The sequence below is a fragment of the Ixodes scapularis genome, unplaced genomic scaffold (assembly GCF_016920785.2).
Source record: "Ixodes scapularis isolate PalLabHiFi unplaced genomic scaffold, ASM1692078v2 PGA_scaffold0__279_contigs__length_252992795, whole genome shotgun sequence".
NCBI classification, from domain to species: domain Eukaryota; kingdom Metazoa; phylum Arthropoda; class Arachnida; order Ixodida; family Ixodidae; genus Ixodes; species Ixodes scapularis.
This window is the reverse complement of record NW_024609835.1, coordinates 162,466,987-162,490,074: the sequence shown is the minus strand read 5'-3', so window position 1 is coordinate 162,490,074 and position 23,088 is coordinate 162,466,987. Positions and strand designations below refer to the sequence as shown.

The 23,088-nt window shown below is 45.8% G+C and overlaps 1 protein-coding gene across 1 annotated transcript; it reads left to right on the top strand.

Moving 5' to 3' along the window:
* Positions 1 to 11,950: 11,950 nt before the first annotated feature.
* LOC120842457 lies at positions 11,951 to 12,814 on the top strand (the record flags this gene model as incomplete). The annotated part of the gene is made up of 1 exon (XM_040213587.2): positions 11,951 to 12,814. A coding segment is annotated over one exon (744 nt), but the record flags the coding sequence as incomplete, so codon positions are not given.
* Between the last annotated feature and the right edge of the window lie 10,274 nt (positions 12,815 to 23,088).

The window sequence follows — 23,088 nt, the reverse complement described above, 5'->3', positions numbered from 1 at the left end:
TATTGCAACCACAACGACATATTAGTTCCAAAGCGAGCGGCGCTCACTCACTGGGGCACCGCCATGTTTCCCCGCATCGCTATCGAGCCAGTCACGTGATCTCAAACATCCCTCTCCTAGGTACTGCGGCTAACTTTAGCCGCGGTTAGTGCTTCGAGCAAATGGGCCCAGATCACCTCTTTGACGTACAGCACCTCGACCAGTCGTTTTATGACAAATAGGCCAATTCGACAAGTTGTCCTTTAACAAGTTGGCCTTGACCTCCTATTATGTAGTTTCCTGTTGCCCATTGCACATGTAACTATGCACAGCCCATGTGAAAGTTGCTCTTAAATAATCCAACCTGTAAATAGTGCTACTTTCCAGATCGGTTACAAAGGCAGAATGTGCAGACCTCTGCTGGTCCTCGTCACATGTTCGTGCAAGTAACCTCTTAGCTGCAGTGAACTAGTAACTCGTATATCTGTTGTGACTACATAGCCTGCGAAAACATGTTTGGTGCAAAAAAATACTGTGTATAAGCCTTGTAGGAGGACACTCAAGTGCAACATGGAACATGTAGTTGAGCAGTAGGAAAAAACATCTAAGAAATCATGTATTCTGTGATATTGCTGAACTCCTTGAAATATGACTGAGCAGACCTTTGACTGGGAGATGGTCATTCCAACTGTGCTGTACACATTGTGCCAAGATGTGGCAATATAGGTGTGCGTATTCATTGTTCAATATAATAAATATACTGGTGTTCATTGTTTTTCCAGATTTGTTTACTTTGCAACTGTAAAATACAACAAGCTCTATATTTCTCCAGGAAGCTGCAGAAGGGGTCCACAACAGGATCCGAAGGCATCTCGTGGCCATATTTTTATGAAATTCATAGATTCCTGGGGGCTCTGCCCGTGAACGATGCGAGCCTGGTAGAAGAGTGCATGAACTCCTTTGATGCAGTAGATGTATGGTATTCATTGAAAGCTGCAATTCTTTTTACACATTTTAATGAACTTAAGCACAAGTAACCACTAAAGTCACTGGATCTGGAAAAGTAGTGCCATTGCCTCCCTGCCTGCTAGCCAGACACAAACAAATACCAACATACAAACAACAAAACCTCTCGAGGTGACAGTCTGATCGCTCTCGGTTGCAACGGCGATCGCCGTTTCGGGCCTTTCAACTCTTTGAAGCTTCGAAAGGGTCCTTCCAACCGGGCGCACCAAGATCGCGCTATGGAGCATCATCATACTGAAAGCGTTCCTTGGCCAATAGAAGTATCTTTGGCACTGTGCATGCAACAAACTTATCACTCATGCTTGTCTCGCCAGATCTCTCACATTATGTTGCTCCTCTTGCATATTTCAAAACAGAAAAATCATTTATCAATGCCTTCAAGCACGGACGTTGCATGTGATGGCAGTGCGAAGTATGCACTGACGCCGCATGCGGCGTGAATGCTTGGAGGCATGGAGAAATAATTTTCCTGTCTTGAAATACGGAAGAATAGCAACATGACTGTAAGAGATCTGGGGAGATAAGCATGAGTGATACGATTATTGTATACACAGTGCCAAAGACGCTTATATTGGCCGAAGAACGCTTTAAGTACAATGATGCTCCATAGCGATCTTGGTGCTACTGGTTGGAACTACGCTTTCTAACCTTCGAAAATTAAAAGGCTCAAAATGGCGATCACCATGGCAACTGACACCGATCAGTTAATCACCCTGTTGTCTGTATGTTGGTATTTGTTTGTGTCTGGCTAGCAGGCATGAAGGCAACGGCGCTAATTTCCCAGATCAGTGAGTTCAGTTACCAACCACCACAGGTGAACGACACCGTAGAGGTGATCTGCGTGGATGCTGGTGCCATGGACTCCGAAGACAGTCCAAGCCCGGGCCAGCTCGACTTGCCAAGCACTAGCGCAGGGTCCTCCAGAGTCGGGGGCATGAAGGCCAAGGACAAGAGAAGCCCCAGCAATACAGGCCCTGAACAACCTATAAAAAAGAAGTTGGCTGAGAAGCAACTCGAATTTAGGAAGGGGTTGCTTGATCAGCAGCGTGCCCTCCGGCTCTGCTGGGAGAGCTCCAGGAGTGCTGAGCTATCCCTCAGAGAGAGACAGATCAGCCTGCTACAGTAGATGTATGAGGATTTCATTATTATGCAACAGGAGCCGAAAGAAAAGTAAAACCCTAAAATTGTACAGACTCGTTAAATAAACCACAAATGTTACAGAAGTGCAGGTTAAGCGGGATGTTCTTTCGAATGCCTATTCTAAATATACTGGGCATCTATACCTTGCAGCTCCGTCGATGCAAAGGATGAGATCAGTGTAGCAGGGCAGTTATCGTGTGATAACCCAAAGTGTGCCCAACATCCTTATATTCCTTTTCTACAAAAGAAGCTGTTTCACATTCCTTCCTGCCTTGTCTATTGGGCATGGGTCGCCTAGTCTGTTTGGGCACACTGTGCCTGAGCAATAAATTATCCTCTTTTCAAGCTATGCAAATAGGTTAGAAAGAACCAAGTGCGAAAAGAAATACAAGTGATGTCTGCTTCTTGCATGACTTCCCCTAATTGCAGTGCACTATGCCGGAGCTTGTATCAGTATTTGGATAACCACCTGAAATTTCAAGCCTATCAAAGTACACTTCAAGATTAATTGCTACAGCTCTGGCCGAGGAAAGCCAAGTGTCTCGGAAGGGTTTCATTTTATCCAAGCTTTGTCCTGATCGTTCTTGCAATTGAACGAGGCGCCGAGAGGCGGCGCAACTTACTAGTGCAGTTGGCTGAGGTTTGAACAGGACTGAGAAGGATGCGCCCGACGTTCCTCACACATCTCTCTCCCAGCTGCAGAACTTGCCCATATTTGAAGCGCTATGATCTGGTGCACTTGTTTACCTGGGGTTAGCCGATTAAGTATCTTTAGATACAACTGAGTACTATGCATTGAATGTTCTGCATACCCTGCACCAAAAAACACGCCTTCCTATGCTTTCTAAACTCCTAGCAACCCCCAATGCCACTATTCTCACCCCTACATTCTTGGTGACGTGCACTAGAAAAATGTTCATACAGTCAACTATCATAGCTTTGAACTCCAGGCAGTCTGAGACTTTAGTTTAAAATATCAGAGGTCAACTATCAGAAATTCATCTAAATATGATGCGAGGCAAAGTAGCGATTTGCTATACGAATACACATACCAAGTAGATTTTTTACACTTTCCTCTACACAGGCCTATTTATAAGCAGGCACACATGAAACATTGGTGAAGTTCGAAGCGAATAGTGATCTTGGCCAAATATGTTCTAATTGTATATTGAATAGTTTCTTTAAGTCTTTTACTATTGTTGTACCATGCTTAAACAAAACACATTCAGCTGAACTTGTGAGGGTTGTTCACAACCTTCCTTTCGTCTCCTCCTAAGCTCGGTTAGTTTTAACATACCACTATCTATGAACTCTGGCATAAGAAAGTCCAATGGATACAGCGGCATGGTATGTAAACGAAAGATTTGACATAAAGTTAACCCTAAAGAGACGCCCAGCTATCCTAATCAAGAGAATTTATAAATCTGCTCACTATATGCAAATAATCGTTCTTTGATCTAGAATTAGCCCTCTAAGAAAAATTAAAGAAAGCATGAATAATGAATGCCGATTGTCAGGACAGTACTGCTTGCATAAACGCGATGGGTTAATCCCGTCAAGTACGCTCTAACCGAGCACCCGCGTACCGCGGGAAAGCAACGCCTGTGAGCTTCGCTTTTTATTGCTTTCTCGCAGTACACAGGTGCTCGGGGAGAAGCACACTCTACGGGATAACCCACCGCAATGAAGAAGTAGTATGAATTGAGAGAAAACGCTGTTTGAATTAAGCAGTTTATAAATGCATTGAAAACAGAGCGGGACAACCAAAATATTTAAATATGTTTGGATGAACCGGAAGTATTAAATATATGAGCTTGAATTATTGCAAGTACACGGTATGTACAGGAGTTCCCAAGGGATAACGGTGCAACCTTTAAAAGCTTTTTTTATATGTATTTTACATTTCCAATTTTAAACTCCTTGCTATCACACACTCTTTTCAAGTATATCATGGTAGTGCCAAGTGGCTTGGTTGACACACTGTACAAATTGAATTTCACAAGATATGTGCGTCAAAGAATGGAATGTATACTTTTCTGTCTGTTATATGTATCTTTTGATAAAATAGAAGAGGCTGATTGAAAGTGCATGTTTACATTGTAGTAGTTCATCAAATAAAGAGGGACGTTACTAACGTGTAATAGGGAGCGAAACTTTTCTTAGTAGGGTTCACGAGCCAAGACAAGCATTACAGTCTACGTCCGGCAGTTTGTAGTCTTTACAAATTTTCTTTTTGTTAGCAACTTTGTTGCTTACCGTGATCGGTGATCACCCATTACTGACGCAATTCTAGTTCTGGATGTGGGGCGAAGTAATCAACTAGAGCTGCACGCACAGCTGGGCCACTCAGCTCCTCGACAGTTGTTGTATGGGCTGGCTGGTTGGGACGTGCCTCCTCCATCTCCTTAAGCGTGTCCTTCAGGCTTTGCGGGTCCACGGGGTCGTTCAACCGCTCACAGATATTGTGTAGGATGCAGCAGGTACGGACAAAAGTGTTCATATTTTCTATCTTTGTTTCAGTTTTCTTCATGATTCTGACAAAATCTTGCCTTCAGCCGTCCGAAGGCATTCTCTACAACGCGCCTTGCCTTTGAGAGGCAGTAGTTAAAGTCCTCTTGAGCTGGTGTTAGAACCATGCCATGGGGGAACGGCTTCATCAGGTTTGGAGTCAACGCGAATGCCTGTTCGCAGAGCACGATGGGTGGCACAGCAGTCCCATTCACGACCAGGGGTGTCTGTGCCTGAAGCCTGCCGAGAAGTGCTGGCAGCCTTGAATGTCGATAAACGTGGGCGTCGTGGCACCTGCCTGGTGAGCCCACGTTCACATACCGAAAAACGTATCGGTATCGACGATTGCCAGAAGGATTACACTATACCTACATGAAAAAGACAATAAGTAATCAATGTGAGGCTACAAAAATACTTCCACTCAATCGGAATACAACTCCACTCAAAATTTTCTCATAAACAACTAGCAAGTGTTTAGAGTCTTAATTAGAACACTTATTTAATTCTTCAAAACTTTAACCGATAAACTTAATAAATATGCCATATGAAGCAAAATCATAGCTTTTAGTGGCCAACACGTGCCACAGAGCACTATCAGTAGCCAGAAGACGGCAAGATCCTTTTTAGTAGCTCATATTTGAACAACATCCGTGACCCCCTTTTCAGACTTGCGCCCTTCCTTGTTTCCCCGCAGAACACGTTGATGCAGACTAGGGAATGAGTGACCCTAAATTCTTGTGCATATTTTATTATCGTGCCTTGTGCTCTGTCACATCCCGGTGCTTGCACTTAAAAGACATTGCGAGGAGCTAGTATTGTCCAAGCGAAGGGTATAGCTTCTCGATGCTGTCCATTAATTCCTAAATTTGAAGGATACAAGCAAGGGGCTCAATTCGTGGTCACTATACCTACAAGAAACTCCTTTGGCATAGAGCCCTGCGCATGTTCAGGATGACCCAGGAACCCTATTTTGCCCCAACGTCTGCGGCAGTTCAGTTCTGCTGATTTTGAACAGCATTTTTCGTTGGAAAACCTGAGTGCAGCACTGATAGATCATTCCACCACATACTTTCTCTGCACGTCTCGAGGCTTCAATTTCAACTCTGTGCTTGTCCGACATATCAAGCACCAGCGCTATGTCACCAAAGAGACTTGTACTACCTGTGCCTACCCAGGGGGTGGTCACCATGTTAAATGCCTTCTCTCCTCCGTCCCTGCATCAGACATCATTTATTAATTTTTTTAAAGGGGGGACCTTCAAAAATTAAATGATGCCTGATATATGCTGGATATTTTAAAGGCACGGGTAGTAAATATCAAGCTTAACAACCCTCTCCACCTCTTTCCCCGAAAACAATTCCTGGGTTAGGGTGACCGGACGTCCTGTTTCAGCCGGGACAGTTCGGTTTTAGAGATTTAATTCTACCATCCCATCATTTTGTCTAAATATAACCAAATGTCCCGTTCTTATGGGAACTTGCTTACAAAATTTGCACCCGGTGAATAAAAGGAAAACAAAAAATGATTACTGGTTGGTTGGGGTTTTATGGCGCAAAAGCGTCTTAGGCTATGAGGCGCCAGGTACATACACTATTGCAGATAGGGTTTCGAAGAGGATAGAACTTTAGTAGTTGATGATAGGTTAAAACTATGTGTATGACTTGTGAGTAGTTATGGGCATGAAGTTGGGTGTAAAATCATAGTCGGTGTAAAAGGCCGATAGCTTTCAAGAAGCTAAAAACGCTGTGATGCGGAACTAAGGGTTCGTTGCCAAGCAAAATAGGGAGGTTTAAATGCGTATGTTCTTTATATAGCTGAGAAAAATGTTTCCGTCGGTCTAGGTCATAAGCAGGGCATTCTAATAATATGTGTGCGACAGTTAAAGGATTATTGCAGTGCCAGCACTCTGGGGCTTACTCCCTGCGCAGAAGGTGGCCATGGGTGAGGTGCGTATGCCCTATCCTTAGCCGACACAGGACAAGCTCATAAAAGCGTTCACGGTGTCTTGCACTCTCCCACTCACTAAGCAGTGGCTTTACAGTATGCAGCTTGTTATTTACTTCTTCATCCCATTCTTGCTGCCACTTCTCTCTTATACGATGCCTTAAAAGTCTGTGATTGTCTTTATATGGAATGTCATGCAGTTCGACTTCTTTGTCACCAGCAGAACTGGCTGCAAGGTCTTTTTCCTCATTACCCGGTATACCAACATGGCTAGGGACCCAGCAAAAGACTATATTAATGTTCCTTTTGGAAGCATCGATGATTTTATTCTGCAACTCTATGATTATTGGGTGTTTAGAGGTATTTAGTGATGAAAGCGCTCTCAATGAACTGAGTGAATCAGTATACAGGACTGACTTCATGCTCTTCGTTTCTATAATATGATTAACTGCCAGGCGGATACCACATAGTTCAGCTGTTAAAATAGTAGCTGTATATGCAATTCGTTGAACATAGCGAGCAGAGGGGCCAACCATAGCACATCCAACGAACCTTTCTGTCTTGGTGCCATCTGTGTAATACAAGATGTGTCCAGCATATCTACTTTGGATTTCATAAAATTCCTGTTTGATGCATTCTGGTGGGGTGTCTTTCTTTCTGTACTTAGTCAGTGAAAAGTCACAAAAAAATGAGGCTATATTCCCACGGAGCTATTGCTTGAGGTACGGGGGTCACGGGCTCAGTGCAACCGAATCTGCTGCAGCTGCATTTCTTATACTAAAAGGCGGGATTACAGAGGGCTCGTTGTCAAAGGTGCGCCTATACCTTGTTTCTTCTACAGCCTCGCGTGCAGGATGCAGGGTGAGTGAACGTATTCTAAGGGAATACATAAACCCCAAAGCAAACCTTTGCTTCTTCAGAGACCATTCATTTGTCTCTGCATAAAGGCTGGGGATAGGCGACGTGCGAAATGCACCTGTAGACAGTCGCAATCCCTGGTGATGAATGGGATCAAGCATTCGAAGAGCTGAGGATCTTGTCGATTCATATACACAGCTACCATAGTCGAGGCATAAGCGAACCACCGAACTGTAAATTCGGAGAAGGCAAAGACGATCAGAGCCCCATGAGGTATGAGAAAGGACTTTAAGAATGTTTAGTGCTCTCTGGCATTTTACCTTAAGATGCTTAATATGAGAAAGAAAGGGCAGTTTACTATCAAAAATAAGCCCTAGGAATTTCTGTTCCGGCTTTGTTGGAATTGGGGTGGAGTGCATGGTCACTGATGGATCTAGTGTAGCTCCCCGTAAGCGAGAAAAGCAAACAGAAACTGTTTTCTCTGGTGAAAACCTAAAGCCGTTTTGATCAGCCCACTTGAGCAGATTGTTTACTGCTAATTGGATCCTACATTCACAGAAAGCAATGTTACAGGATGATACGGATATCTGAAGATCATCAACATAAAGTGAAAACTGTACGGATGATGGGATGGCCCGGGCTAACGAGTTTATTTTAGAGCGCAGCTCTTAGGGGCCCGTTCCCGGCTTGAGCGGCGTCGCCGTCGCCGTCGGCGTCGGTGTCGCCGTCGGCGTAACCAAGGTCATCCCAAGGTCACTTGACCCCCAAGGTCATGTTACCCCAAGGTCACGTGACACCCAAGGTCACGTGGCTCCCCAAGGTCCCCAAGGACCTTGGGGGTCACGTGACACCCAAGGTCACGTGACCCCCAAGGTCACGTGACACCCAAAGTCACGTGGCTCCCCAAGTCACGTGACCCCCGGGGCCATGTGACCCCCGATGACGTCAGTCACTGATGACGTCACCGGCATCCGCATCGTCATCGTCATCATCCCTGATGACGTCACCGGCATCCGCATCGTCATTGTCATCATCACTGATGACGCCATCAGTGACGTCACTGATGACGTCACCGGCATCCGTATCGTCATCATCACTGATGATGTCACCGGCATCTGCATCGTCATGTAACAAAAATGTAACAGTCTTGATACTAGCGCCACCGCCACACTGAGTGAGAGACGACAATAAAGACGAAGAACTTGCTTCATACCCGCTGAACCGCATGCCTCGCTGACCGATACATGGTGTCAGAAGTCGTTCGAACGTCATCGCAAGCCCTGCGGTAGCCTCAGCAATGGAAGGACTGAAACCGCCAGAGCCGCTCCAGTTTTCAGGCAACGTTGCTGAGAACTGGAGGCGTTTCAAGCAACGGTTCGAAATATTCATGACAGCTACGGAGCCACCCGCCAAAAGGAAGGATGGACAGAAGATCGCGTTGTTGCTGCATGTTGCCGGGGAGCAGGCCGTGGAAGTCTACGACACCTTCAACGTCGAGGGGGAGCAAACCTACGAGGCCGTGGTGGAAATGTTTCATAACTACTGTTCTCCCAAGAAGAATGAAACGTACGAGCGTTACGTATTCAGGATGCGAGAGCAGGCAGAAGGTGAGCTGTTTGAGCAATTCTACAGAGACCTTTTGTTGAAGGCTAAGACCTGCGAATTTGGCAGTTTGGCAGACTCGATGATCAGAGATCAGATAGTGTATGGTATATCGAACAAGAAACTACGTCAAAGACTGTTGCGAGAGCAGGACTTATCGCTTACCAGAGCAGTGGACATGTGTAAAGCGAACGAAATAGCAGAAAAACAAAACAAAGTTTGGGACAAGCCAGAAGAGTCCGTTCTCAGTATTCACCAGACAACTAAAAGACGTTCGACGGTGCCAGTGGAAGCACCACCTAGACCTGACCGCTGTCAGAAGTGTAACTTCATTCACAAAGGAACAGGCTGTCCAGCAACAGGAAAAGAATACAGGAGATGCCATCGCCGAGGTCATTTCGCGTTTTGCTGTCCGAAGCAACGGGTGAACGCGATAACTAACGAAAACGACGATCAAGCCGCGGCTGCCGGGAGTGACTTTGAAATTCTGGAGGTGGGAGCACGCACTTCTGCAAGTAATCAAGCAGAGTGGCTGATACCGGCGAAGGTAGCTGATAAGGATATCATGCTGAAGATTGATACTGGAGCCCAAGCAAACTTGTTGCCACTGTCATGGTGGAAACGAGCAGGCAGGAGTGCGGATTTGCGAAGGAGCACGGCAATTTTGCGCAGTTACAGTGGCGGCATAATTGCACACGCAGGAAAAGCATCCTTGACTGTGGAGTGCAACAACACAAAAGAACTCATCGAGTTCTTCATTGTAAAAAAGTCGCGGGCTCACATTCTCGGTCTCCAGGCCAGTGAACTCCTTGGACTCGTGAATCGTGTTTCGGCAGTTTCCTGCGATAACTTGAGAGCAGTGACCTCCGAATTCCCCGAGGTGTTCCAGGGGTTAGGTTGTGTGAAACGGGCATACCACATGGTGCTGAAGGAAGGAGCCAGGACAACGGTGCAAGCAGCCCGGCGAGTCCCTCAAGCTTTGCGGCAGCCACTGGAGAGGGAGCTGCAGCGCTTAACCGCCGCCAACGTTATCCGGAAAGTGGATGAGCCAACTGACTGCGTGAGTCCTTTGGTTAGTGCGCTAAAAAAAGACGGACAGCTCAGGGTATGTCTGGATCCCCGGAACATAAACGAGTGGGTGAAGCGAGAGCATTACCAACTTCCCAAAAGGGAAGACATTGAGGCAGAGCTCTCTGATGCACGATGGTTTTCAACCCTTGATGCAAATTCCGGGTTTCACCAAATACCGTTAGATGATGAGACCACGAGAATCTGCACATTTGCTACTCCATTTGGAAGATACCAGTACCTCCGGCTACCGTTTGGAATAGCTTCTGCACCAGAAGTATTTCAGAAGACCATGTCTCAAATGCTTGAGGGTTTACCCGGAGTTCGAGTATACATCGATGACATCCTGGTGTGGGGTAGAACACAGGCCGAGCACAATGACAGATTACGCGCTGTACTGCAGAGAGCCAGTCAAGAGGGTCTCACGTTCAACATGAGCAAGTGCAAACTCGCCCGCAAGGAAATTGAGTTCTTGGGGGACATTATTAATGAAAATGGTATCTCCCCAAGCCCAGCTCTCGTTAAGAGCATTCACAATTTTCCACAACCAGTAAGTAAGAAAGAAGTGCAAAGATTATTGGGATTTACAAACTACTTTGGTAAATTTTTGCCTAACTTGTCCTTGAGGACAACGTTAATGCTCGGAGTTATTAAAGACAGCTCAGTGTTCGAGTGGTCTGACGCACACCAAATGGAATGGGAACATTTGAAAAATCTCATATCTTCAACCCCAGTGCTCGCACTCTTTGATCTGGCAAAACCCACGAAAGTATCTTCGGATGCTTCAAAATATGGGATAGGCGCGGCGCTCTTACAACGACATGTTGAGGGATGGAAACCAGTGGCCTACGCTTCAAGAGTCTTGTCTAGTGCGGAAACACGCTATTCGCAAATTAAAAAAGAGGCTCTTGGAGTCACTTATGGTCTTGAAATATTCCACCACTTTGTGTACGGACGGCGAGTTATAGCGGAAACTGACCATAAGCCTCTGATTTCGATCGCACAAAAAAGTGTAGGAGATATGCCACCGCGCTTGCAGCGTTTCTTCTTGAGGCTCATGAAGTATGAGTTCCAGCTGACGTACGTCCCTGGCAGAGAGTTGGTGGTTCCAGACGTCCTTTCGAGAGCACTTGCCTCTGGGCAGCCAAGCGGCACAGAACTAACCGATGTTGAGGTGCATGCATTGGAGCTTCAGCACACACTCGTAAGCGAAGCAACTAAGATTCAGCTCGTGCGTGAAACTGCTCGGGACACTGTCCTCACGAACGTAATTAACTGTCTACGAGCAAACCTCCCTATTCATGGACAGTACAAACGTTTCGCCGGGGAATTAACAGAAGTATCTGGAGTTTTGTTTAAGGGCGTAAAGGTGGTCATCCCAGAGACCATGCGCCAGCGAATACTCGAGAGGATACACGATGGCCATCTTGGTATCAATAAGTGTAAAGCACGAGCAAGACAGCTAGTTTTCTGGCCCGGCATTAACGAAGATATCACGAGAATGATTCACCGGTGCTCAATCTGTCAACAGTTTGCGTACAAGCAACCGAACGAGCCACTAATGATGCGTGAGGTTCCGGGCTTACCATGGACGCGTGTTGGTGTTGACCTCTTTGAGCAGGCGGGGAACACGTACCTAGTTGCCTATGATGCCTTTTCCAACTTCCCAGAGGTAGAGAGGCTCAGAGAGGCAACATCAGAAACTATTATTTGGACATTAAGCAGCATGTTTGCAAGACACGGGATACCTCTAGAGGTGTGCAGCGACAACGGTCCACAGTTCTCGTCACGTCAGTTCCAGAGTTTCGCTTTGAAGTATGATTTTAAGCACACCACGTCCAGTCCGCATTTTCCGCGTTCCAACGGACTTGCAGAAAAGGGTGTGCAAGTGGTAAAACGAATACTGTGGAAAACTGCTGAAGCTAATGAAGACTTCTGGCTGGGATTGCTTGGTTACAGGTCTACACCCCTGGAGGATGGCCGGTGCCCCAGCGAGCTTCTAATGGGACGCCGCATTAGGTCCCGTCTTCCTGACTTCACGCCAGCACTTCCAAAACCAGCCAGAAAACACACGCAGGATAACACTAAAGGATGTTTTTTGAAGCCACTACGGGCAGGTGACGTGGTACGTCTGAGGGACAAAGGACAGTGGGTCACAAAGGGCCAAGTGTTAAGGAACGTGGCGCCTCGTTCTTCACTGGTTGTCACGCAGGATGGCCGGGAATATCGACGCAACAGAGAACACCTGCGACCAACGAATGAAGACCTGCAGAGTTCCGATCACTTTGAGGAGCACCTGGAAGATTCCCCAGCCTGTGCCCTGACCAGCATTCAAGCTACACCGGCTGCATTGACCCCAACAGTGCAGCATGGTGATCCAGCCATCCCAACCACAGTCGCTACTTCAACGAGAACTCCGACCAACTCCCCAGCTGCAGTCAACTCCACAGCGAGAACAGAGGATGATCTGGCTAGTGAACTTAGACCATGTGTTGCTCGGACATCAACCCGAACTGTGCGGCGACCCCAAAGGCTAAACTACGATCAGAACTTCCAGCAGCAAGCTTAACGGGCTTTTGAGTTATTGCTTTTTATATTTCGTGTTTTGTGTATTTTGTTTATTTTCGTATGTATTTCTTGTTGGTTTTTCATAGTCCAAAGAAAGGGAGATGTAACAGTCTTGATACTAGCGCCAAAGCCACACTGAGTGAGAGACGAGAATAAAGACGAAGCACTTGCTTCCTACCCGCTGAACCGGATGCCTCGCTGACCGATACAGTCATCATCGCTGATGACGTCATCAGTGACGTCACTGAGGACGTCACCGGCATCCGCATCGTCATCGTCATCATCACTGATGACGTCACCGGCATCCGCATCATCATCACTGATGATGTCACCGGCATCCGCATCGTCATCGTCATCATCGCTAATGACGTTATCAGTGACGTCACTGATGACGTCACCGGCATCCGTATCGTCATCATCATTGATGACGTCACCGGCATCCGCATTGTCATTGTCATCATCACTGATGACGTCATCAGTGACATCACTGATGACGTCATCGGTATCCGCATCGTCATCGCTACTGATGACGTCATCAGCATCGTCACGAGAACCCCCTAGGTCACGTGGCCCACCCCAAGGTCACTTGACCCCCCCAGTACCCTTCCCTCCTCCTCCTCAAGAGCTGCGCTCTAATTCGGCGTTACAGGGAGTTGTAAACGGCTTTCACTTTTTTTATTATAAAAAGGATGACACTCAATACGCCTCCCTGGGGAACACCGTTTTCCTGGCAGAACTCTCGAGAGTAGGTACTGCCTAATTTGACACGAAAGGTACGTATCGCCAAATAGCTCTTTACGAATGCTAGCATCCTGCCTCGAATGCCATAGTTATACATATCTTGTAGGATGCCATGCCGCCAGGCAGTGTCGTAAGCCTTTTCTGAATCGAAAAAGACAAAGAGGCAGTACTGTTTATTTACGAAGGCCTCACGGATGGTAGACTCCAAGCGGACAAGATGGTCCAATGTAGATCGTGACGAACGGAAGCCACACTGATATCTATCAAAAATATTTTCTTTTTCTAAAAAGTACATAAGTCACTTGTTAAGCATTCTCTCCAGAGTTTTGCTAAGACAGCTTGTTAGCGCTATTGGGCGGTAACTGGATGCACACGATGCATCCTTTCCAGGCTTTAATAAAGAAATGACGGTTGCCACTCTCCAAGACGATGGATATGTACTTTCCTGCCAAATGCGATTAAACAAATACAAAATTATGTCGAGTGTGGAAGGGTGACGGTGAGTAAGCATATGGTAGTGAATTCCATCTGGTCCAGTAGATGTAGGTTTAGTTTCATGAAGCACCCGTTCCAGTTCATTCAGTGTGAGAGGTAAGTTTTATGCTTCTCGAGCTCCGCCGGATGTCCGCACGGATTGGAGTTCTGCTTGTCTCTTGTGTTTCAGAAAAGCAGATGAACAATTCTGAGAGCTAGAAACACGTTCAAAGTGTTTCCCAAGGAGATCTGCCTGTTCTTCTAGGCTCTCAGGGCACAGTCCGTTTTCGGAAAGAAGCGGTACTGAGTAAGCCCGGTAATGCCCATTGGCTTTATGTACTCTATCCCATACTTCCTTGGTGGTGGCGGTGCTGTTAATAGAGGAAGCATAACCTCGGAAACTTTGACGCTGTGAGACGCGGCGGATGTACAGGGTGTCACAAAAGAAAATTTACACGGTCTTTTTTACCGCAAAAATAAACTAGGCATCGCCGAACGCTCATTCTCCGCCCAAAGGTAGTGCTATAGGTCACAACCAGATGCCAAAGTTTCAGCCCGATCCGATAACTTAATCAAAAGTTATAAGTGATTTTCTGAAAATTTCAATGGGAAAATGGCGGCCGACGGAGTTTTCAAACACATGGGGCTCTATGGCACCAGAAACCGAAAATGGGCGAAAATGGGCTCCATTTTCCCATTGAGATTTTCAGAAAATCACTAATAGCTTTTGATTAACTTATTGGACAGGGCTGAAACCTTGGCATCTGGTTGTGACCTCTAGCTCTACCTTTGGGAAGAGAATGAGCGTTCGGCGATACCTAGTTTATTTCTGCGGTAAAAAAGACCGTGTAAATTTTCTTTTGTGACACCCTGTATCTCGCATGAGCCTTCATCCGCTTGAAACTGATGAAATTAGTCACGGTCGGGTAACGTCTAAATATGCCCCATGCTCTGTTCTGCTTTTTTCTTGATTTTTCACTGTCGGCATTCCACCATGGTTTAGGGCGGCGGGGTAAGCGAGATGAAGTCATAGGGATAGCTAAAATTGCAGCATTGAGGATGTGGGCGCTAAGCAAATTGGTGAGTTCATCGATAGACAGTTTGTTAAGCGATGTACAAGCGAGCTGGGTTGCTTGGCTGAAGACAGACCAGTTTGCTTCCTCAAACTTCCAACGGGGAGTTCGTGTAGGCACTGTAACAGGTGGATTAAGTCGGCTCAGAATGATAGGAAAGTGATCGCTCTCATAGGGGTTAGGATCGACAGCCCAGGAAAACAAAGGAAATGATGTCGGATCGCAAAGAGACAGATCAATAGATGTAAAAGAATGAGTTGGGGCACTGAAATACGTAGACTCTGCTTTGTTCAGTAAGCATATAGGTGTTGAGGAGAGAAAACGCTCTATCATCGAGCCACGTGTATCTCGTCTTCTACTACGCCAAAGAGGATTATGAGCGTTGAAGCCACCGAGAATTAGGGCAGGTTGGGGTAATTGGTCGTGAAGTGATTCAAGCTCTTCGCGGGATACAGGATAGCTTGGGGGAATGTAAAGTGAACAGACGGTTATTAAACGGTCCAACAGAACACGAACTGCCACGGCTTCCAGAGTGGTATTCAAAGGAACCTCAATACATGGGGTAGACGGCTGGACAACTATAGCTACTCCACCAGAACTGTGCGACAAAAGAGGTCTGTCCTTGCGAAAAACCTGAAAGCGCCTTAGGATATTAGGATGACTATTGTTTAAGTGTGTTTCCTGAAGACAAAATGCTATAGGGTGATGCTGGTCTAACAGAGAGTGCACGTCATCGTAGTTTCGAAGCAACCCTCGACAGTTCCACTGCAGGAATGCTGCAATTATGCATGAATTAGAAGAAGGACCATTCATCAAGACCTAAAAATCAATTTCGATGCGCGGTGCATTTTTCTTTTTAGATGTGTTCTTCGGCCTATCTGTGTTACCACAGGAAGTCGAAGGTAAGGACTCCGTGCTTGAGAATGGCCTGTCGTCCTTGGACTTGGGCCCGCTCTCGTCCATCGGCTCATCAAGGGCCGCCTCTGGCTGATCCCTAAGGGCCTGTGACCCCGACGGCTCACCAGGTTTTCGGGCGCCTTCAGAGGGACGAGAAGGAAGTCCCCGACCTTGAGGCACCTGCGTTTTGGATGGCGCAGGGATTGAAGATCCCTGCGCTTGAATGGACCCCGAAGCGATAGGATCTACCTTTCGCTTTGGGGTTGAAGTGGTTTGTGCCACTCCAGATGAGGTTGAGGGGGACTGAGGGGGGGGGGGGGGGAGGGGACGCAGGTCGTCCGTTGACGTCTGCGTTCGCGTTGACGCCGTCGACCGCGCCGGTCCCCTGCGCGCGGCCTCGGCATAAGAGCCTTGAGAAATAAAAGAATATCTTTTCCGTGCTTCTGAGTAAGAAATATTTTCTTTGGCCTTTAGTGAGAGAATTTCCTTCTCTCTCTTTTACAGGGGACAGCTGCGACAATATGCTTGGTGTGTTCCTCGGCAGTTGACGCAAAGATGGGTATTGTTGCCACAGTTGTCGGAAGGGTGGTCAGTGCTTGCACATTTTGCACAAGTGGCTTTTCCTCTGCAGGTTAGTGACCCATGTCCAAAGCGCTGGCAGCGGAAGCAACGCCTTGAATTGGGGACGTAGGGGCGGACTTTGCAGTTGAGATACCCGGCTTTAACAGTGGAGGGGAGCGTTGTCGAGTTGAACGTTAGGACAATGTGTTTTGTGTCCCGTTCTTCATTGTCGCGACGGATAGTGATACGTCGCACAGCAACTACCTCTTGATCTTGAAGTCCCTCGAGTATCTCGTCGGTAAATATTCCAAGGAGATCATCTTCAGAGATGACACCCTGCGTGCTGTTCAGTGAGCGATGTGGAGTCACTGACACTTTGTAATCTCTTACTTGGTTGAGTGCAAGAAGTGCTTTGCTTTGCTCAGCATTTGTGACCTCCACAAGCAGGTCGCCAGATGGAAGTTTTTTGGCTTTAAAGGATTTTCCTATCACAGTTTCTAGGGTCTTTGCGACCAAGAATGGGGAAAGCTTTGCAAGTGGTTGATCTTCGTTCTCCGAGTGCATTACTATAAATTTGGGAAAATTCATGACTGGCAAGGTAAGGCTCGTTGATGTTGTCTCTTTGGTCCGGACCCTTTTCGGGGCCCGATCAAGGAAAGATTTAGCTTTAGTACCCATATGAATGGGAAAAGGATTTCGGCACCTGCGGTGTGCCGCCCACCATCGAGCCCAACTTAGGGAGTAGTCAGCAGCCCATAACAAAATGGGCTTTGCTGGAACCGCTCATCTACTAGCACTTGCCCAGGTGCTATACCCAAGTGTGGTTAGGATAAGGGTATCTGCCGCCACACAAGGTTGGCTCTAGCCGCCAAAGAAGGTGAAAGTGAGGGAGAGGGAAGGGGAGAAAAGAGAAAGAGGGGATAGGAGAAGAAAAGGCGACTAGACTGAATCATCCTGGCCGGGCCTTACCAGGACTCCCGTCTACGAGAAGCGGGGTCCGAAGTGGTGTATTGCCTCACCCGGGGGGGCCCCGAAGGGTCCAAACCTACCCCGGGCTCGGCTCAACCACCAGGATGCCCTTTTCCCCGGACACGGGCTCGCCACGCACAGTCAGACGTGGGTGGGTTTTAGCCACTTTTTACTCAGGGTCTGTGGTGTCGCCAATGTGGCTCGGGTCCGTGGTGACGCTACTCACCAAGCACCTGGCACCTAAGGCGCAGGCGCCCCCTGCGGGGCTCGGGGTTCGTAGAGACGCCACTCTCCAAACACCTGCTTTCACAGGTGCCCCCTGCGGGGAAAAAATGATTAATTGTGAGAATGTATCAGAATGAACAGTATGGAGATGCTACCTTCAATAGAGTACAATTTTTAGCTTTTCCTGTGACTCCACTTTTCAACAAGGTTTGTTCGCACAGATGTGTACAGGGCGATTCCCTATATTATTACTACTGGGTCCGATCGAGAAAAGTAAATCCTACTTTTCGGCCCGCGTAAAAAAACTACGCATCGCAGAACGCTCAAACTGCGCCAAAATGTAACCCTATAGCGGTCCAAGCAAGATGCCAAAGTTTCAGTCCGATCCGATAACTTAATCAAAAGTTGTAAGTGATTTTGTGAATATTTGAATGGGAAAATGGTGCCCATTTTTGCCCGTTTTCGGTTTCTGGGGTCGAAGAGCCCCATGTGTTTGAAAACTCCGTCGGCGGCCATTTTCCCATTGAAATTTTCAGAAAATCACTTACAACTTTTGATTAAGTAATCGAATCGGGCTGAAACTTTGGCATCTTGCTTGGACCGCTTGAGGGTTACATTATGGCGAGTTCGAGCGCCTTTTCGCCTTCATGGCGAAAAAGCGCTCAACAATTTTTAAATCTTACGCTGGCCCAACCTTTTTGTATTACTGGCCACTCTGCATTCAGGTTATTTTCATCCGTTTGGGGCGTTATGCGAGAATGTTGTATTGCGATCATCTTCCAATTTTTACGCCTCAATGTCCTACGTCCCTGCAATACGACGACACATGTGTGACTAACCTTGAGTCTTGAGTTTTCCTTTCCGCTTTATTATTGTTTTTGAAGTTCTTTCTGTTTATAAAGTACAGGGTTAAAAAAAAAAAAAACTAGCGATTTACTTCTTTTGGTTAGGATTTGTAAAAAAACAAAAAGCAGACTTTAGCGGCTCTTTTCTCAGCGCCCCTGACGAATATAGCTAAGTTCGGTGCAAATAAAGCTGTCAGAATATTTGGATAAGTATTACAAATATTTTAAGCCATAAAAAGTGGTTACACTTAGGGTCCAAGAGGAAGCGTAGTTCCTAAAAATTATCGCCGGTTCGCTCCTTCGGAAAAGAATTTTGTCGAAACAGCCAACATAGTCTCTTGTCTCAATACCCAGGACGAGTCCTGCGAAGTTTCCCGGGCAAACATGTAGTACACCTATCTGAGCACATACTCAAATTGCTATAGGCCGTATACGTCGAATCCTACAGGTTCCGGTCGCAGGTGCACTTTCTAAAAAAAAATTGTAGGTTTCATCTTTCGGAATTTGATTATCTCGAAGTAGCCTAATTCAGCGCCTCTCATTTAAACAATCAGTGCGAATCTCTCAAAACTCCAGGGGAATCATCTAACACAACTGTTTGAGTAGTTGTCTGAATAAATTTGAGCCATAGAGGTTGCACGCTGCAGTTGCCTGGTTTAGGCGCACTTTACCAAAATACTCGAGGGTTGGCGCTTTTGAAACGTGATTTTTTTTTAAGTAGCCACATTCATCGCCTCGCATCTCAACAGCCATGGCGGATCTCGCAAAGTTCTTGGGGAATCATCTAGCACAACGCTTTGAGTCGATGTTTAAATATATTTGAATCATATTGGCTGCACGTTGCAGGTTCCTAATGGAGGCACCCTTTACCAAAATACTCGAGGGTTGGCACTTTCGGAACGTGATTCTTTTGAAGTAGCCACATTCTGCGTCTTTCATCTCAACAGTCGGACCAGATCTCGCAAAGTTCCAGGTCAACAATCTAGCACAACTCTTTAAGTTCATGTTTAAATATATTTGAGCCATATAGGATGCACGCTGTAGGTCCCTGCTGGAGGCGCACTTTACCGAAATTCTCGAGGGCTCGATCTTTCAGAAGGCGATTTTTTAGACGTAGCCATATTCAACGCCTCTTACCTCAACAAACCGGACGAATCTCGCAAAGTTGCCCTGAAATCATGTAGTCTGTATCATGGGGTAGCTATTTGATATAAAATGAGAGCTCTAGGTTTTTTTATCGGCTCCATGCCAAGGCGTAGTTGCCCCAAAAACGTGTGCTCGAAGAGCCCATGGCAAGAACTAGCCAGAGGCCAACTTCAGCGCCTCCTATCTCGGCATCCAGGTCATATCGAATCCTGTAGTCTACCTCATAGGGTAAGTAATCAACTAAGTATTAGACGTCAATGCAGTTTTCTGCGGAATAAGTGCAAATATGAAGATTTCCAAAAACGTGCGGTCAAACTATCCTAGGAGAAATTTATCCAGAAAGGCCAACTTCAACACCTTTTATTTTAGAATCCTTCTCGTATCTCGTAAAGTTCCCGGGAACGCCTTAGTCCACCTCATGTGGTAGGTATTATACAAAATATAGACGTCTACGTCATTTTCTGCAGGTTTCATACAAAGGCGCAATTACACCATAAACGCGCGGTCAGATTTCTCCAGGCGACGTATAGTCAGAGCGGCCAAACTCGGCGCCTACTATTTTGGCATCCAAGTCGTATCTCACAAATTTCCCTGGGAATCCTGTAGTCCACCTCATGGTGTCGGTATCCAATAAAATATTCAACGTAGAGGTTGTTTTCTGCGGGTTCCCTGCGAAGGCGCAGTTGCTCAAAGAACGCACCGTTCCGTTCGTCGTAAGAGATCCAGTCGGAGAAGCCTAACTCAGCCCGGTAAATTTTGATGAATAGGTTATATCTTACAACGTTTCTCGTGAATTATTCAATAAATTCTTCAAGTACGCATTCAATTTAGGTCGAGCGGTGTATGTCATTTTCTGCAAGTTCCCTGAAGAGCCCCCTCTTTTCAACAACAACAAAAAAAAATACGCCCGATTGACACCGTTGGAAGAGAAGCTGTCGAAGCGGTTTATTTCATGGCAGCTTATCTCATCATCCAGATTGGATTCTTTTATTCAAAAATAAATTCAATTATTAAAATTATAAAGCACACAATTACTTAGGTGCAAACGCTCCAGGTTGTTTTCGAACGTTCCATCGAAGTCACTGTTAGCCAAAACAGGCGCTGTTCACTACTCTGGATATAATTTTGTAAATTAGCAAACTTTAGCACTTATTATATTTATAACAAAGTCACATCTTACGTATTCTACGAGGAAATCTTCAGATACAGTGAGATGAGTGCATATTCTCACAAGAAGTCTAATCCTTCCTCCGGCCGCCGGGAAAGCAATTAACACTTTTGGAGCCTACCGAAAGCTTGCGACACTTTGAAGGATGTTAAAGCTTTTTTTTTTTATTCTGCGTGTTGTGAAATGTTGTGCCGGACAAACCTTTTAGAACCCAATCAAATGCAGTAAAAGTTGTGATAGCAAAAAAAAAGTTTTTTTTTTCCATACATGGAAACGGGAAAATGTAATCTAGTCTTTCCTGCAACCAGGTGGATTCTGCAGGGAAGATACATACGCAGGGCAAAATCCGGAGATGTAATGAATCACCTCGCTGGGAACCTCACAAAATTAAGTTACACTTTATCTGCTTAATATTTTTGTTAGCCGACACTTTCTACTACATGTACGTTAGAGAATTTTCGAAAATTCAAAATGTATTGTTGATACATTTGCAATAATTAGCAAGAAAAACTGAGATGTTAATCGGTTTCAGTTTGAGAAATTGCGTTTCTACCATGGAAGAACAACAAAAAAAGTCGATGGGACTAACATTTCTCCTGTCCATATAGTTTCAATAAATCTTCACAGCTCCAAAAGAACTTTGCAATAGTCAGTTCAAATCAGGTAGACTTTATTGATATTTGGACGATTGCCCTGATATGTCGAGGGATGGCGGAAGTGGTTCATGTCCCAAAATTCTGGGATGTGATGCATATATACGTGACGTTTAGTATTCAACAATAAAGTTTTCCCATTGAGTTAAGGCAAATTACAATTTCGTAATATCAAATACAGATGGCGACACGTGTTCAAAAATAGCTTGATTTGTGTTTGTCTTTGTGTGCCGCTTGGAACACCTTGCAAGACACACAATCCGCGCCAGAGAGCGGATTAACAAGAAACTTCTTATCTTAAGAAACCTTGGCTAAGTTTGTAACTTGCGAACATCCCAAGAAGCGAAATTAGTATTCACAAACGCTTTCTTATGGGAGAGGAGAAATACGGCGTTCCCTTTCCTATTGGAAAGTCCGGCAAACACTTCCAGTGGCATCTGGTGAAAACTGGTGAATTTTCACTCGTTTTCACCCGAAAACAGCGTAAAAAGTTAGAGAGCTAGGCTGGTTGCCGGAAGTTTAACATGGTGTAGCTGTAACAGCGCAAAACAACAAACACTAAGAGAAGGAATGCACAATATGGTGCAGCCCTCGTCATGTGTTTTGTGTTCCTTCTCCTAGTCATCGTTGCTAAGCGCTGTTACACCTGCACCATGTAAAACCAGCGTGGTTTACCAGTTTTTTCTGAAAGTTTAACCAGCAGCCAGTCACTCTCGGTAACAAGACGTATCGGGCTTCACTGAAAGTTCTACCAGAAGCCACTCTCGTTTACCGGACTTCACTGGAAGTGGACGCGAAGGGCATGGCTAAAGTCAAGAAAGACAAGACGAACCGGGGTCTGAGTGTGTAATGGTGGCCGCCAACGCAGCGACATTATCAAAAACTCGAATGTTGTTTAGATACTGTACTCAAGGAACTGCAGTTTAACCACTTTTCTGAGTAGTTTAGTATCTTTCAATGACATTGTATTTCGATAATGAGTATTTTACATTAGTTACTTTTTCAGAGTGGCTTCTACGCAGATTACAAACTACTTTCGAATTTTAGAGGTAGATTTTTTTTTAATAGACACCATTACGCACAGAAAAAAAAAAGTTTCGAAGATCAGCTGATCTTTCCAAAGAGAGGGAAGCATGTTGCGCAGGTGGGTTGATAGTTTGCAGGTTTCAAAAACCCCTAAAAGTTTCACGGGCCCCTTTCTGGCACAATTCTGCTACGGGGCGCGGGGAGAGGAGACACTTCACAAATGAGAGCGAGTAACTACATAATTAGTGCCGAAACTGTTTTCTTTTTTTTGTCACGAAGTTTGAAGAGATTTGACGCATCTAAAGGAAGGGCTAGTTCCTTCTTTTTCCCGATGTAGGTACCCTCGCCCCCTTCAAGAGGTGCACACGATGCATCCTCACTAAAGGAGGCAACAAAGTGCAACACCCAACTTCAGGTGCTCCCTTTAGTTTGTGCTCTACTTGAAGAATCGCGGGATAAATGGCAACGCAAAGGTCATCTTTTTTGCGTTGTCTTTCCTCCCAAAACTCAGATAATGCAAGTCTTCCGAGATGCAAAGATCGTTTGAAAACCTCAGTACTTCTCCAAGTGTTTTTAGATAAATATGATAATAATAAAGAAGCAGTCTTGGGAAATAC